At 48.8% G+C, this 16,691-nt stretch overlaps 5 protein-coding genes across 5 annotated transcripts; 2 read left to right on the top strand and 3 right to left on the bottom strand.

Annotated features, from left to right (window-relative positions):
* Positions 1-1,488: 1,488 nt before the first annotated feature.
* N7539_007956 (aminoglycoside phosphotransferase family protein) lies at positions 1,489-2,410 on the bottom strand (the record flags this gene model as incomplete). The annotated part of the gene is made up of 2 exons (XM_056937557.1): positions 1,489-2,328; positions 2,381-2,410. 2 exons carry the CDS (start codon positions 2,408-2,410, stop codon positions 1,489-1,491), a joined length of 870 nt encoding a protein of 289 aa, XP_056787422.1.
* A 274-nt stretch (positions 2,411-2,684) lies between these two features.
* On the top strand, positions 2,685-4,236 carry N7539_007955 (uncharacterized protein; the record flags this gene model as incomplete). The annotated part of the gene is made up of 2 exons (XM_056937556.1): positions 2,685-2,693; positions 3,724-4,236. 2 exons carry the CDS (start codon positions 2,685-2,687, stop codon positions 4,234-4,236), a joined length of 522 nt encoding a protein of 173 aa, XP_056787421.1.
* Positions 4,237-5,962: 1,726 nt separating this feature from the next.
* Positions 5,963-6,284, bottom strand: N7539_007954 (uncharacterized protein; the record flags this gene model as incomplete). The annotated part of the gene is made up of 2 exons (XM_056937555.1): positions 5,963-6,205; positions 6,255-6,284. 2 exons carry the CDS (start codon positions 6,282-6,284, stop codon positions 5,963-5,965), a joined length of 273 nt encoding a protein of 90 aa, XP_056787420.1.
* Positions 6,285-6,956: 672 nt separating this feature from the next.
* On the top strand, positions 6,957-9,691 carry N7539_007953 (ATP-binding protein; the record flags this gene model as incomplete). Its single annotated transcript, XM_056937554.1, has 8 exons — positions 6,957-7,435; positions 7,495-7,598; positions 7,651-7,769; positions 7,819-8,656; positions 8,706-8,892; positions 8,948-9,020; positions 9,068-9,487; positions 9,542-9,691. 8 exons carry the CDS (start codon positions 6,957-6,959, stop codon positions 9,689-9,691), a joined length of 2,370 nt encoding a protein of 789 aa, XP_056787419.1.
* Positions 9,692-9,773: 82 nt separating this feature from the next.
* N7539_007952 (uncharacterized protein) lies at positions 9,774-12,170 on the bottom strand (the record flags this gene model as incomplete). Its single annotated transcript, XM_056937553.1, has 1 exon — positions 9,774-12,170. One exon carries the CDS (start codon positions 12,168-12,170, stop codon positions 9,774-9,776), a length of 2,397 nt encoding a protein of 798 aa, XP_056787418.1.
* Positions 12,171-16,691: the final 4,521 nt, after the last annotated feature.

Genomic DNA, 16,691 nt, shown 5'->3' with positions numbered 1-16,691 from the left:
TGATGGTTGTAATCGTTATCGCCAAGACATAACCCAATGCAAAATTGATTGAGCTTACCATACCGAATACCACGCCCTAGCTCACCCCCAGACTGTCCGAGTTAGGTGCAGAGAAAGGATAGCATGGTCTTTCGTAGAGGCTCATCTTCCTGCAGCTTATGTCTTGGGCTGCTATCTGTCTCTAGTTGGGGAACCTTTGATCGTGGGTCTTGAAGCTGCAAAGGTCATTATGCGCCATTCCATCTCAGGCGTCCAGACCAAGGCAACGTTGGTTTTTTTTTCGCAAGAGAGCCATTCTCGCCTGCTCCTGTTAGAGAAGGAGAAGACTGCCCTTTTAAGTAGCCTTCCGTCACATGGAAAGATGTGAAGAGCCGAGGTTTTGAATGAGGTTGTTCTGAACCGCGAACTTAAGAGTATTATTGAACTTCGGAGTAGGCCTCGACCGCTGGATAGTGGGGAACTTGTGGTTCTCCGGAAGGCTGATTGGACACGGCTGTTTGGCGGTTTGAAACCACGAGCCTTTCGAGTTGCTTCAGCTATTCTGACGTCAAAGCTCGTTAATAACTAGTTAGTTAACTAGTTAATAAGAAGGAAGGTGAGTAATCAAATCCCTGGAAGACCGCTTCTCAAGTACACGAAGAACATTCCTGTCGATATTATAGTACCTAGACATGCTAATATGTACCTTCAGCGGCAGGCACTTTCATCAAGTCTTCAAAATACAACGACATTCATTATCTTCTTAGCGGTAAAGTAAAAGAAATCTAGTTGCATGATGATTTTGTGATGATTCTATAGATGACACACGGTTCAGAACATCCATCTTTAGCCCCCACCCACCTTGGAAATTTCATGAGCTTCCAGGACCAACAAATATGTTCCTAGACTAATCCTGTCTTCAGCATGAGCGCAGCGTGAATCCAGCGTCCGAGAGTAGATTTCTTGGTCTAGTAGATGCTTCACAGGAACTATTACCATGGTTTCCTGACGACTAAAAGCTCCCATGCCGAGTTTGTGTCGTTTCCATAGGCACTTTATCGGAGTAGATTGGATACCCCGTTCGTAGTGACTCCACCACTGGATATAGTGGGGAACTTGTGGTAGTCCAGAGACCTGATTGGGCGCGGTTAATTGGCAGTTTGAAACTGCGACCAAACGAGCCTTTTTGAGGATTCGGCTTGGACATCAAATGCTCATTGCTAGTTATTAGAAGGACAGTGAGTCATCGAGGTGAGGCTTTTCGTCTTCCCTGCGTCCCTCATACATGTTGAGGGTCACTTCTCCTACGAGTGATGCAAACACTCCTTTCTCTGCCCCTGGGGTATAAACAGAATCTATAGAGCATGTGAAGAGCATGAACAAGAGGAGAGCGATTAAGACGGATTCTAGTATTCGGGGGAATTTAAATGTTATTGTTGTCCAACTGAATTTCCTCTAACCAGCTATTTCCGTTGTGACGCGTGCAGTCCGCTTCCATCTCAGCCTCCCTTATGCCAAAGCCGCGGTGGTTAACCCATATGCAATAGAATCAAGTTGCATTTCTTCCTCAGGGTGACGTGTTATAAGGGATAACACCGCTTCGTTGAAATCAGTGAAAAATGGCTGGATTGACAATGCTGCACTTTCAAAGACAGGAGGATATGCACCAGAATATGCCCAGTCGATCAACCACGCCTGTTCATGCTGATCTAAGATCAGGTTTCGAGGACTGATGTCGTGGTGTGTAAGGACAAACTTGGTAAAATAGAATGGCGGAACGTCTTTTGGGGCTTGATGGACGCTCTTGCAGATTTCTAGCTTGTGATTAAACCAAGCTTCCATTTCAGTAGTGTCCGTAAAAGGCCCAGCACTATAATCTGTGAAGAACCGACCCCGACATGGTCCTCCACCAATGGGGCCGGGCTTTAAAAGCTCAATTGACTGCATCTCTTGGATCATTTCAGCAACCTGCGCAGCGATTTTTCCTTGGGTGTCACGGGACAGGGCGTTCCAGCACTCATCCAGCGGTTGGCCTGGGATAAAATCCATGACAATATACCCAGATGTGCCAAAATATTGTGTATCATCTTTTACCTGGAATGAGCGATAGACTCGTGGAGCCCGAATAGTGGTTCTGGAAGCAATAAGACGAAGCATTTCCGCTTCACTAGCCATGACACTGCCACCACCCTTCATGATCAAATTCTCTGAAAGCCGCACAACCGTCGTTCCACCTAGCTGATGGAGAATAGGAGCAGTTGTGAGAAGGGTTGCCAGAGCCTCATCTGTGACAGAATTAAGGTCCTTTCCATCCAGTGGAAAAGATCCATCAGGCTCACGACTTTGTGGCTTGACGTGGGATGTCAGTAGATGATATTCAGCAGATTATGAATAAACATACATCGGCTATTGGGCGCATGAATAGTTCCATTTCAGTAAGGTAGATGACGATGGGATGACGGTAAATGTCGGATTATTGCAAACATAGAAACCCCCTTGAGGGCTACACGAGGTTATAAAGGAAACTCGGAGAGAGATTTTTCCGGTCCGGGATTTTATCTGTTTGCATTATTCGTGGCTTGCTGCCTACAGGTGCTTATGACCGACCAGTGGAATTGCCAACTAAGGGACTCTGACTTGGCAATGTGCCACCGAGAGCTAACTATATTAAGGACTTCTGGAATACTAACGGAACTCCCATTGTCATGGCTCCGGTCAGCCCTGGGCTAATGAGGTGATTAATAATAATAGACGGGTACGTTAACTAACTAACTTAACTAACACGGGCTAACTAACTAACCGAGTTACAGATGCTTGTGCATAGCGGATTACCCAACACCCAGATTCACTCATGAGCACCGGAGACGGTGTGAAAAATCCAATCGTTAGATGCTCCTTGACTTTGCAAGCGCTAACAAGTTCCCAATAGGCATGTTCGAAGGTATGGAAAATCCCAAAAATGAAACATTAGCTTGTTTTCATCGCGTTTCGTTTAAGCGCCTTTTTCGGTGCCGACAGTAGCAAAAGTATTGGATTGTGCCTATCCTGCGTCGATCAGATGCTATGCTCGCCCAATCCATCCACCTCGCTCTCACACCCAGGCGCTAATTCTGCACAATGAAAAACGTCGTGCAGTTCATACTTCTCCTTGGCTGAAACTACCCGACTTCGCAGCAGGATAATTTCTCGAGCAAAATACAACTTAAATGTTATTTTTGCGTTTTTATGTGAAGGAGCCTATATATATATAAGTGGTCAATATGTATCCATGCTCCACGGACAGGTCGGAGAGAATTAATAATTATATATGTGATTCGCTTAGCCGACTCAGGTATGAAACAATCTGAGTATACATCCCTCTCCTTTTTTTAAAGAAAGCCGGAACCATCTGGTGATTATCCAGTGGGACCAGGCTAACCGCTGGGCTGAGGAGCGTCAATCCTCGAACGCCTATACGATGGGTAAGGCATTGGGCGTCTCATGAAACGTCTTATACTAGTTTTGTTTAGACAAATTATATGGGTCTCCATTCAGTTCTATGGGTACTTAAAGGACCCTATTCCTTAAGTTTTAACATTCTGGTGCTTCATAATCCATCTGTGTTTTCTCGCCCGGAAGGTCTTATCCGTACAGACCATACAGTTTCTCTCAAATCCTGTGAGTTCTGTTTCGATATTTCATTGTTAGATAAGTCATTCTGACTTGCGTTTTTAGCCTGCCTCGTTAGCTATGTCTAGTTTTCAGCCTGTTCACTATGTGCCGGCCAGTCGCCAGGCTCAAATGTTGGCTATGCCAGTGAAGCGCATCCTCGCCGCTCCGCATCGAAAGGCAGCGGGTACCAATCACTGGTGCCTCTACCTTTCTACATCCCCTACGAGCTCGATTCGGATTGATTGTCAGCCAAGTCACACTGTTCCGAGCTCGGTCCTTCGAGGAGGGTCCAAGGCCAACCTCATTATCTCAGAATTGCCTTATGAAATTTCTCACGATGCCCAGGCTCAATTTATTCTCGATGTTGCACCTGGGCTGTCAGTGGGGCAAGTTGTTGGGGAAATTACTCGACATGGGCGGCATAAATACGAATTCGATGCGAATGGAGTTGGGTGCAGGTGCTGGACTACTGATCAGATTAATCTTTTATATCAACTACGATTTGTCGGCAACGCATCCCAGGTTGCGGGTGCAAAGGCAGGAATCCTCAAGCTGTGGCCAGATCAGACACCACTCCCCCTTGACCAGGGGGCTTATTACCAATGAGCCTCATCTGTCGAGGATCAGATTGACGGGAAAGGATTTCGCGGTCAAGATTGTGGGATTATACGCTTTCTCCTTCGTTTGACTATTCGTCTTGGGCGGATAGATTCGTTCAAAGTTTTCATCCTTTTTCGTGTCCCAGTTGTGGATTTTCTACGATCAAGGTGGACATTCCGTCCATAGTTCTAGTGGTGTCTACTTGTGGAATGGGGTGTTCCAGGAGTCGAGCGCGTGTCTAGGAGGGAGAGTCACTGCGGGGTACTGCACAGGTTTGGCAATCCTGAACCGCCCGAACGCGCTAGGCTGCAGGCTCCCTCCCGCTCCCCGCTGGTGCCTGCTCCTACTGCTCCTACTGCTCCTACTGCTCCTACTGCTCCTACTGCTCCTACTGCTCCTACTGCTCCTACTGCTCCTACTGCTCCTACTGCTCCTACTGCTCCTACTGCTCCTACTGCTCCTACTGCTCCTACTGCTCCTACTGCTCCTACTGCTCCTACTGCTCCTACTGCTCCTACTGCTCCTACTGCTCTTCTGCTTCTGCTTATTCCCTTTGCCCTTTCTTTCTGGCTCTACTGAGAGAAAATGAAGAAAATACTTCAACGCATTCACGATGTTATCGAGGATCTGAATCGATGGCAATTCATACCTGCCAACTTCGAAGTGATACTGGAAGAACGGCTCTTCCTTGTCTGCAAGCTACCAGATCGACTGAAGCGTGAGAAGACACCACGGTCAAAGAGCGAGTACAATTCACATGCCCGACAGAAAAAGGCTCGGGAAATCTACCTCGAGGTCCTCGCAAAGTCCCCTCTTAATTTCTTGCCATTTCTTTTAGTAGTATCCCCCAGGTCGTGCCTGAACTGGAAAGTTGGCGAAGTGGGAGCAACTTTGGAGGACTGCAAAGGAATTCGACTGAGCCGTGAATTCGAAGCCAGCTTTGAATTCATTGCCAGTAAAAAGGCCTTTACCCAGTCCGTCATTTATCAAAAGATAAAGCGCCTTCTCTTTTCATCAGGTCGGTGGAAACAATCTGTTTTGGGGAATCGCGTTGACCTTTTAGCATAGTGCCTTGCCTGAGGCCTATGACAATCTCAGAAACAGATGATGTCTGGCTATACAACGCAGCCGACGTTGATAAGAGCCGGAAATTCTTCAACGAGAAGTTATACAAAGCCATCGAGAACTCTCCACAGCGAACCCATGAGAAAGAAAGGAAACTACTCAGAACAACACAGTGCATCCGTATGAGTTTTTCTCGTTCCAATAAGCAAGACGCCGTTATTCGACTAGATATCGCGTTTGATAGTGGAATCATTAAGGCTTTGTTTCCAAAGGCCTGGGAACATTTCGTGGAGATATATGGGGCCGGGGCTCCAAGCACACATGTCAACCTAGTGTCGTGCGAGGAACACGTCTGTAAGGAACACAATCTTGAATCTCAAGAACATCGACTGATGATGCTTAGTTGATAATGCCTACTTCACATTCCAAGGGGCATACGTACCAAACATTCTCGAGGTTTTGGGACCTCACGTCCATCAAGGCATTGAAGAAAGCCAACTTCGGAAATGGGAGACTGACAGCTTTCTCCTGAAGACGACGGATTGCATAACCTTGGATATAGGTCGAAGTAAACCTTACGGAGGTACCATGTCTTTGCGTATTTGCTCATCCCATGCGATTTTCATGGCTACCAAGATTTATTCTTGTGATGATAGATCTGACCTAGTTATGACAACCGATGTTTCCCTTTCTTGATCATAACAGACACTTGCTTCGGAAGCGCATCCATGAAGCCGCTTCCGCTTGTTTTCCAGATCTCCTCTCCTTTCCCATCGTTGAAAACAATTTCTTCGCACTCAAAACAGTATAATTTGCGCTCGTAATTCTCTTGTGCAATATAGTTGATCGGGTGAAGAATGCAGTCATCGAAGTAGCCCGGTTCGACAGGGAGGTTCTTCCAGCGCTCGCGCTGGAACGAATTAGTCAAGTAGTTAAATGGAGCTCAGCCAGATACATACCAAAGTTTCTGCTGCAGAATTTGCGGTCATAGCAGGGGTTCTCTGGGCTGGGGGTTGTCGCTCAAGCCTTTTGGCCGCCGTGCGGGTAAAATAGGTTGAAAGTTGTGTCTTCAATAGTTTGCGATCTCTCTTTCGATGAAAGGTTGCTGGGAATCCATGTGGTGCTCGAGATTCATTTCTGTCCCCGCGAAAGACAAGTCTTTGGAGGGGTAAAGCACTCGGGCCGAAGTCTTTTCTCCCAACTTGTGGCTAGTGAACGCCACACTCACTGCGCCAGTCTTGATTAATAATCAGAAGTGCCCTCATCGTTTTGACTCCTGTGGCACTCCTACTACTCCTACTACTCCTACTACTCCTACTACTCCTACTACTCCTACTACTCCTACTACTCCTACTACTCCTACTACTCCTACTACTTAATTTTATATGCACAAAAACCACCTCGATGGCTTAGCACGAGCTCGGATGACAAATGATAGGCTTTGTTCCCATAGGCACGACTCATCCATTCCAGATCGTGCATCGAAGTTCATGCAATCTGCAGTGTACTTTTGTAATGGATAAAGGCGTGCAGGGCTTAGCGACGAGGTATAAATGGGAACTACCTTTCAGGCCTGTGGAATTCTTTATTAGCAACCACATCGGCTTTTGATCTGATTCTACTTATCTTTTTCATCGTATCAACGAAACTCGTTAAGCAACATGGCATCTGTTCAGAGTAACCCGGACAACATGGCATTGGAGACTTCCTCTCCCTGTCAGCAAGGCCTGACGCCTCCAGACAGCCCAACAAAAGGGTCCGCCACACCTCCAGCTATCGTGAAGGATCTGAAGCATCTTTTTGACGTGCTTGAAAAGGTGCTGGCCGATATGACCAACCAAGAGCCTCCAAACACTCCTGTCTCCCAGGACAATTCCCAACCACGCCCCGACATGGTTCAACTTGGGCATTTGCTGGAGAAGCTCATTCACGATGGATATTCTTCTGTTGGACAACCGTGGCAACTGACAACCGTGGCAACTGAGCCTGCCCACCCACGCTATACTAGCAATGAACAGGACGAGAACGTTCAGGCGGGAGGTGAAATTGATCTCAAGAGTCCGATCTCTACTACCCCAGATGATTTCAAATCATTTGAAGAGTGGGCCTCGACACCCCAATTCAAGACGGTCGTGGAAACGTATGAGCCACCAATTGCCCTTCTCATTCCTCTTTAGAAACGGGCTGACATAGGTGTAGTTGGGACAAAGAAGCATGCAAATACAAGATAGCAGAGCCGGTGGAGACCCGCAGTGGTCTGGACGACTATGCTGAATATGCATTCATTGTCCGTGAACGTGTTGGTACGTAATGTCTTTGTGCAGGGGACCGAATCAATACTAATCGCATGATTAGAACGGAATTCCGAGGAGGTGACGCCGTACATAGACATTAAATCGGCAGGCTTGCGCGACATCCTGCGTGTGGTCCTGCACGACATCAAAGCTATTAGCCTGATGGAGGACAAGCCATCGGTAATTAAGACTGAGTAGAATCTCGAAGAGAACGCTGACGTGGATTTAGATCGAGCAAAACGTCCTTTTCCATTTCCTCCCAGAGCTCGACAGATGTGCGGAGAACATGGACAACAGCTCTGATCATGACTCGGTCCATGCGGAGCGTCTCCGCCTGCTCATCGACCACCTCAAGCACGCATATGCTTCTATCTCGCAGCGTCTCGAATCAATGTTGCAGCACGGTCATATTACTTATGACCTTCTTTGGGCGCTTTTCAAGCCTGGTTGCCATGTTTATACCACATGCATTGGCACAAAAGAGCCGCGATGTGTCAGATTCGACGCGGGGGAAGAGTTGACACAAAACGACGAGACGTGGTGGAATCTCGAGTGCCGATTCATCGATTATGACGGAGTCAAGTTCGGCGAGGCCGGAATATTTCTGCGTGTGGCAAAGTTCCGGGGGTCAAGGCCGATCGAGAGCCTTGAGGCCTTCCCTCTCCGCTACCATCCAAGGCACGAGGAAATCCGCAAAGACTTGGTCGAAAGAGGCCAAAAGTTTCGGGATTTGGCCGGCTCGCACATTCGGCACTGTAAAGGCGGTGCGTTCTTTATGAACAAAGGGAAGGCGATCAAAGTCAACGTCAACAGTCGAGTGGCAGTGGACGCCGCATTCTTTCATGAAATGCAGCCAAACTACTCCCGACCGTCACTCCGCGACCTAGGGGTCAAGGACAAGGGTGGGATTGCAGTTTCTGATATCGGTGCGATACTTATGGAGGACCGCGAGCGAGAGAAGGAGAGGATGCAAGGAGACGGTGTGGATGCACAAAAGCTAAGCGAGACCGATTTCTTGGTGGCCTGCCCATCAGTATGCTGTTTCAGCTTCAAGGAGAAAATGTTCTGTATGTGAGACGACTGACAATGTTTGGCGTTTGACTAACGTGATTCCAGTGGAGTGCGCAGTCAGTGCTCTTAGGGACGTAGATTGGTCACCCGGATCGTTCGACTGCCTGCAGATCCCTTCAGAGACCAAGACAATGCTCTTGTCACTGGCGAAAACACGCTTGGGTCTGATACCGACGGTACCGTTTGACGACGTTATTGATGGAAAGGGCCAAGGACTGAACATCCTCTTGAAGTATGTCGGCAAAGCGTCTGTACTATATCGAGACGTCCAGTCTAACTCATGCTAGTGGCCCACCGGGCGTCGGAAAGACATTCACGGTTGAGGCAACCTCGGAATATTTCAAGCTCCCCCTCTATTCGGTATGAACCCTTCGTCGCGCTGATTGTGGCCTTGCTAACTTTGCCAGATATCCGCAGGCGAACTTGTTGTTGACCACGGAGATTCTCATGCGCTTGAAGCACAGCTTGAAATCATCTTCAAAATCGCGAAGCACTTCAATGCTATACTGCTCTTAGATGAAGCAGACGCGTTCATGGCAAGCCGCACAGCGCTCCATGACAGCCACAATCGACTGGTAACCATATTCCTGCGAAAGCTGGAATATTATCAAGGAGTTCTCTTCTTGACTTCGAATCGGGGTATCCAATTTGACGATGCAATCCTGAGCCGGATCCATTTGACCATCGAGTATGAAAATTTGACGAGAGAGTTTCGCAGAGATCTCTGGTCAACTTTTCTGTCCAGGGCATGTACGATGCAAGGGCCTGCCGTTGTTGAGGAGCACGACCTCCGACGATTGGAGTCTTTAGCTCTAAATGGACGAGAGGTGGGGTTCCAGAGCGCTGCTGTACACTCTCACTTGCTGACTAACATGAACTAGATCAAAAACATCGCAGCAATCGCACATGCTCTCGCTGAGGCGGATGGCAACCAAGTGAGCTATAAATTCTTGGAGTTAGCCGCGGAATCGAATAAGAAATTTTCGAAGGAGTTCAGTCGACAGGGGATGGTTGATGGGATGTATCTCTAGCAGCGTACCTCGAAAAATCATGTGCATAATTTCGTTGCTCAGACCTATCGAGCAATCTGGCTCCTTTTGCAAATATGCCCATTTAACTTAAGGTTCTGCCATATCGCAAATTTTCCACCCTTTCTAAGCCAGGCTTATATTTCATTGCTCTGACATGAGCACGCCGTGTATTGCCAGACATAGGTTCAAGGGCCCGAGGGCGCTTCAACCATTTCACATCCTCCAAGTCAATGACGACCAGACGGCCACTCAGGTCATCCCACAGCATATTACGCCACTCACTGTCGCCATGGATAACTCCGCGCGATCGGAGCACAGCCAGGGCTTTGTCGCGCTCTTGGTGGAAGAAGCTAGAATTCCCATCATTGATGACATGTTGAAGCCGCGTTCCTGACCAGCTCAAGATCATCATCTGGGCCATTAATTTGCCGTGGTACCAATATGCAACGCGAGGCTTAAAGTCCCCAAGACAGACGGGGATGTGTTGTCCCTGCAAGCTCCTGAGATAGTGATAATTGTCCACTTCCGCTTGGAGGCGATGCTGCTTCTCCACAGTCGTAGCTTTAATGATCACAGTGTATCCGCGCGAAAGAAGGGTGGCTTTCATGAGGTATCCTGTCCGACCACAGACATGCAGCTGTTCGAATCCAAGATCTCGATCTCGGGCAAGTTGACGATGAAGCTGGCGTGTGAACTCCTGCGGTCCCATGGAGTGTCTCTGACCACCGTGGATTTTCCAGTTAGGGCATTTTTTATCCAGTGGTTCTCGGTTGACCATGCCGCGGATGCAGGAAATGGTGCAGTATGGTCGTGTGGAATGCCTGTCTTTTCGAGAAATCTGTTTGTTGTCCCGGTCGGCTCGTGTCCTTTCGCTTCCCCTAGTTGATTGGCGGTTGTTGCCTCGGCCACGGCTCGATCGGCTGCGCGATGCTGCCGCGGTAGATGGCGAGTGCGATTCTTGATCACTGTCGCTGCCTTCAGTCGACGAGTGCTTCGGCGTAGATGCGCCTGGTTGGCAACGAGCGCGAGCACGAGAGCGTGTGTTGTGTATTTTCCGATCTCGTTTCCGCTCTCGTTTCCAGTGCGAGGGCCGATAATTAGAGGCCCGCGGGTCTTTACGGAGAGTTTCGGGAATTTCCCTCAACACGTCGAGATATTCGACCTGCCAGGTCGTTAGCTTATCATGCGCCGCATCGTGCCATTCTTGAGTCGGAGGTTCGACGGCCAGCGCTTGAAGGGTGAAAGCAAGCACCTGACCGATGGCGGTCCGGTGGAGGCGCAATTCATCGTCCGCTTGCACATCTTGATTCGGGATACACAAGAAATATTGAACAACGGTAGGATCATCCTTTGGAATATGGAGGAAAACGAAAGCCTCTCCGGTGCAGATGTAGCCATATCGAACTCCAATGTCGATCATGTACGAGAATACCTGAGTGACCACGGCGGCGACGAGGCGGGTGGCATAAAATTCAAATGTGTCACCTTCCTGGTCAATGACATCGCGAGCCAGATCAGTCTGGTGTAGACCCGCCACCAGTTCGGGGATTGTCACTTTGTGGGGCGCTTTGAACTCCACTGCATAAACTGGTATGTGTTGTTCATCAGCCACAAGGTGCACGCAGAACTGGTCGGCGCGCCGATTGCGTCTTCGTGCAGTCCCATCCCTCTTCTGTCTCTGCGCCGCTCCTCTCCCCCTTCCATGCCTAGTGTCCGCCGGCCGCCGGGGTGTACGCGCGTCGTGAAGATTCATTCGCTCCAGGCTGTTCTCCAGCGAAGTTTCCGATGGGTTTGCGCGATCATAGAAGGTGACTCGGCCTTGGATTCCAAACTCCTGTCGAAGGGGTTCATCGTCTCGCAAAGTCTTAATGACTTTTTCGACAAAGTTATCCACCGTGTCTCGCTCAAAATTCCGAAGAGACGCTTCCGAATAGATCGGCTTGTTCTGGATATTCGTAACGACATAATCGATTTGGGCATCAGAAGGGAATAGTGGGCGCGAGGTAAAGGCAGCGGTGCGGTCGAATTTCTCCCAAACTTGTTCCTGTAGCTGAGGGAAGTCAAGCCAAGGGACAATATGCTTGGGGTAGAGTCGGTTCACTGGGTCGGCCGCGTCGCCCTGAGTCGTGAGGGTCGCATCTGCCTCAACTTGGATCGCTTGGGACAGAGAATTGTGGCAGCGATCGAGGAGGCGAAATAGTGAGTTGGGTTGCACTCGCCGTTCTGCCGCTTCTCGTGCTAGTCTCTCTTCCTCCTCGCGGCACTCTGCCTCTTCTCGTGCTTGCCTCTCGATTTCTCGCGCCTGTCTCTCTTCCTCTTCACGGCGCTCTGCCTCTTCTCGCGCCTGTCTCTCTTCCTCTTCACGTCGCTCTGCCTCTTCCTGGCGGCGCTCAGCCTCTCCCTGGCGTCGCTCTGCCGCTTCTCGGAGCCTTTGTTGTTCTTCAACCTGACGTCGTAATTCGGCGATTGTTTCCTCCATTCTTTGTTGAAAGAATTAATCAGTAGATAATCGAACGAAACAAATTGAAGTCAAAGGGAGGCCCAGCTGGCGCGGGGAATGGGCTGTCGCGGGAGGATGCGCGTCTGCTTGTTTACCAGCTTACTCACCTCTTGGCTCAGAGTCAATTGGTGCCTCAGGCATTGACGCACGTTGCACTGTCGGTTGGTTTCAGGCATTGTCTCCAAAACATGCGCCGACTCGATGGTATCTGGTTTTGCCTCGTCAGTACATAGATAAATTCGGTCCTCCTTCCGATCCTCAAAGTACAGTCACCGTAGCGAGACGAACTATTTCAATTGCATCACTCGTGAGGCCCTTCCGTCCTCCAATAAAAGCCATTTGCTTCGAAGGATAACTGCGTTGTATGATCTCGCTGTGAGGAATGCACAGCGAAGCTAGTAGTCAGCAAAGCTCTTTCCAAATAATAGTTAGAAAGAATAGGCTTACCTCTCTCGTTGTCCGTGTGTTTTGCGTAACACGCTATTGTAGGCGGGGGTTAGAAATCAGAAGATTATTATCCAACGGACCTCATCGACAAGTAAAGACGTACCTGCCCTATCCCTTGTCAAGAACAGGCTTGCTTGCTTAATGCTGATGGTCCCTGGTTGAGCTATCAGGTCCTGAATACACCTCGGCCACTTCGGGGATGGTTGGCTCTTAAATGTTGCGTAAGATGCCTAGTGGAGGCGAGGTCTTACAATTCAGAATTGCGAACTCACAACCGCGAGCCGCGAACTCCCAACCGCGAACTCCCAACCGCGAACTCCCAACCGTGAACTCCAAACCGCGAACTCCAAACCGCGAACTCCAAACCGCGAACTCCAAACCGCGAACTCCAAACTGCGGACACTCCCACTCTTGCTTAACTCTCCAGGCTAGCTGGCGATCCAAAACTGTAGTTGGCAGCGCTATGGACGCTGTGTATGGCTGGCGACTCGCCCACGAACCCCACTTTCAGGTCATTTTTGGAATGAGTCGGCGGGTCTCCTTCCAGGTCAAACGACCCATTCCCAGTCCCTTCGTGCATCTTCTCTGGAAGCTATTTCCGGCTCGCCTGATCTCCAAGCTGAAAGCATCAACGAAACGCCCACAACCAGCACTCTCGCGCGCCGCCGACGCCTTGCCACTCTTGAACTTCCAGCCATTTTCTAATAGGCCTTATCTCCGTTGAAACCGAGCAGATAGAATTTTCCTAGGCAGATAATATTATGAGAACAGGAGTATTATCCACTCCTAAATTTAGCCAACGAGAAAGTTTCCCCCATCCTAGCTTTCCACGGTAGCTAATTTACCCCTGCTCTGGACTACCCTTGAGCTACTATTTCTCCCCAGATCCTAAGGCCTTGGCTACTTTGCCCGACAGCCTATATGGCCCTGGCTACATAGTCCGCCCTGCTATATCGTCCTGGCTACATGGCGCCCCAGCCTATATGGCCAGGGCTATATACCCCATAGGTCGCTGATAATATTCGCCCTCGTTAGAAACCTCTACAAAGAACTATTTCCTCAGATAGACCACAGGAATAAACTTCCGTAGAGCCGCCTACATTTGGTTGGCTCTCCTAGGGGCACACTACAATACCCTGGGCTAGCACCTTCCTTGTGGGTGGCTTATCTCTGGGGAATAGTTTCCTTGCGGCCATGTACTCCACAGGGACAGTTTTCCACCAGTAACCGCATCCTTAGGCCGAGGATCCCTTGGGGGAATTTGCGCTTGAGTATCAACCCAACCCAAGGTAGGTTGACCCGACGGGAGTTCATTCTCGTGGGTATGGCTTCGTGTGACGCTCAACTCTGCGTACGAAGGGGCTGTCGCTCGTCCTCCGCATCGGCGGCCGATGGCCGCCGCCCGAGCGCAGCTCGTAATGTAAAAATGTAAAATTGGCAACGGACAACTCCATGATTAACTAACTAACTAACTAACTAAACGTAATTCACGGCCGACCGGGCCACACGGTCGTGCGGGCCACCCTAAAATATCATACTAAATGCTACATTTTTGATTCCGCTATATTCGAACCACTAATTGTTTAGTTTGGCTAATCTTATAGGATATATATTACTTTCCGTGTAGGAATAATATATGTATAACGTTCTAACCTTTTAAGGGTATATAGCTACTTTACCATAAAATACAGCGTATTTTTGATGTTTCTGATTCAAATATATATATCTCTCTCAATACTTACTTCTATCTTTTGCCACTACATGAATAGGTTATTCATACTCTCTAGTCCATGCATATTTAATATTTAGTCTTAAATGAAAGCGGTTGTTGAGATATGAAGTTGTAATTTATCGCATTTAGTATGGTGTTTTAGGGTGGCCCGCACGACCGTATGGCCCGATCGGCCGTGAATTACGTTATTGGGTTAGAGCGCTGACTAAACATACTGGAACAATCTATGTATGTAGAACATTGTAATTTTGGAAACCTCTGCGGTTTTGTAATATGTACTCTGTACATGTACTACTGAGATGTCAATACTTCAGAGGTAATAAAATAAGAGAAGTGAAAAAAAAACCTGAGTCATTAGACTAATCCCATTAACTAGTATTAAAACTAAAGAAGTATTAAAACCAGAGAAAAATCCAAATTTGGCCCCCAGGACTACTGTCCGAAGTATCAATACCTCAGTAGTAATAAAACTAGAGAAGCCGTAGAGGCTGACTATAAATAGACCATCGTACAAAGTACCCAGTGTTTCTAAACTTAGCCTGGACTGGCTACGTGGTTCTAATACTACTGAGGTAAAAATACTTCAGTAGTGATAAAATTAGAGAAGTGAAAAAGTTGAGCAGTGCATTGGGGGCGGCAAGTCTGGGTATCTGGGGCCTTCATAGATTTAGGAAGAGTGTTTTCTGGCCTGTGTGGTCCCCAGGCCGGAGGAGACACATATCCAGTGCCTTAAAGCCAGTAATGTAATAGAGCTGTGGAACCGCGTCCCGGCGGGCTTCGAGTCTGGGGATGTGGGTCTGTGGTTGGGAAGCTGTGGTGGGCAGGCTTTGGGTTTGGGACCCATGACACAGAACAGTAAACTCAAGACCACTGTCTGACGACTATGGACGTGGACCCACTTTGGACGTACGTCCAGAGCTTCCAGTCCAGGTGGGCTTTCAAACAGTCAACTGGCGGCCACCCTGGCTTAGTAACCATAAGAGCGTCAGGTCTTCTGACTGCAGTCTGCCTGAAGGTCACTCATGGTTTGGGCGGGAGTCGTGGGGGATTCGAAGGACAATGTCCAAGGAACAAGGAGATGGTTCTGAACCGCGAAAAGGTCATGAAGGGAACGTGTTTGCGTGAAACTAGCGCGCCACCAATGAAAGGCCGGTATACTGAGCGGTATAGCTATTTCAGGAAGGCGGTAGTGGAAGGGTGCCTATGACAAGGTTCACGGAAAGTGGGGCCGTCTGTGACGGCCTCCGTCTTGTGCATATCCCTGACCTAAGCAGATCCTCTCAAGAGGAAATCAGTCTTGAGACGGCATATCCGAAACTGGATCGCTCTTAAGAATGCCTTCACATGACTGACTTTTGAAGAGCCTAGGTCTCTTAAGGGCTGTGTCTCCTGGGGGTCTTCTTGGGAAGGTGCTGTTCTTGAGAATCCCCTCTGATATCCGAGCTCCTACTGAGAAGGTCGTCATGTGCCATTAGAGTTCTTAGGATGGTAAACGTCTCAAAAGAGGCCTCTCAGATAGTCGTGCCTCCCGAGAAATCTGTCAGACATCCACGTAGCACCCAAGACGTAGTTCAATATTCAAAAGAACTACATCCGTATCCTCGGCTGCAAGTCACTTATCGTGGGACGGTAACCGCTGGCTATTTTTGGTGCATACTGTAACTGAAAGCGACGTCTCCTGACATGGGATCATTCAATCAGTTATCTTTCAAGACTAGGCATTCGATCCCGGTGAAACCTGGCAAGCACGAGACTGTGACTTGGATTTGAACAAGTAAACTAGGTGATCCAAAAGATGTCACTGGCTCGTTACTACGGCCTTTCTGGGCCGAACATAAAACACAATGGCGAGTGGGCTGCGAGTCAAAATGGTGTCGCAGAACACTCAGGCGGGTCGACCGCTCGGCAGTTTACCTCAGTCATAGTGGTGCAGGGACAAACGCCACATGCGTCATCCCCGTAGTGTGGATGCACAGCAAGAACTCTACGACTTCCTTCCCTGAAGGCTGTACGAGTCCGGTTAAGCTTTGTAGCACTGGAGTCTCCTCTCTGGCTGGAGTCCCCTCTGGCTCTCTACCCCTGCAGGACCAGTAGAGTCCTTGTTCTGCCAGTGTCCTCCAATACACAGAACAGCTATTAGAGCTATCAGTTAGCCGCAACCACCCAGAGCAAAAGGAAGAGGCATTTCTAGGAGGAGCAGCTTAAATTTCTGGAAGTGAGGAGTGCATTAACCAGTATTTCTATTTGTATCTTAGATGCCAGGACGGCTGGGATAGACTATGAATAAACAATCAATCAAGCCTGTTTCTAGGAGCCGCCAG

This window comes from Penicillium diatomitis, assembly GCF_028827545.1.
Source record: "Penicillium diatomitis strain IBT 30728 chromosome Unknown utg000011l_segment0_segment0, whole genome shotgun sequence".
NCBI classification, from domain to species: Eukaryota; Fungi; Ascomycota; class Eurotiomycetes; order Eurotiales; family Aspergillaceae; genus Penicillium; species Penicillium diatomitis.
Note: the sequence above shows the minus strand (reverse complement) of the source record. Positions and strands in the feature narration are given on the sequence as shown.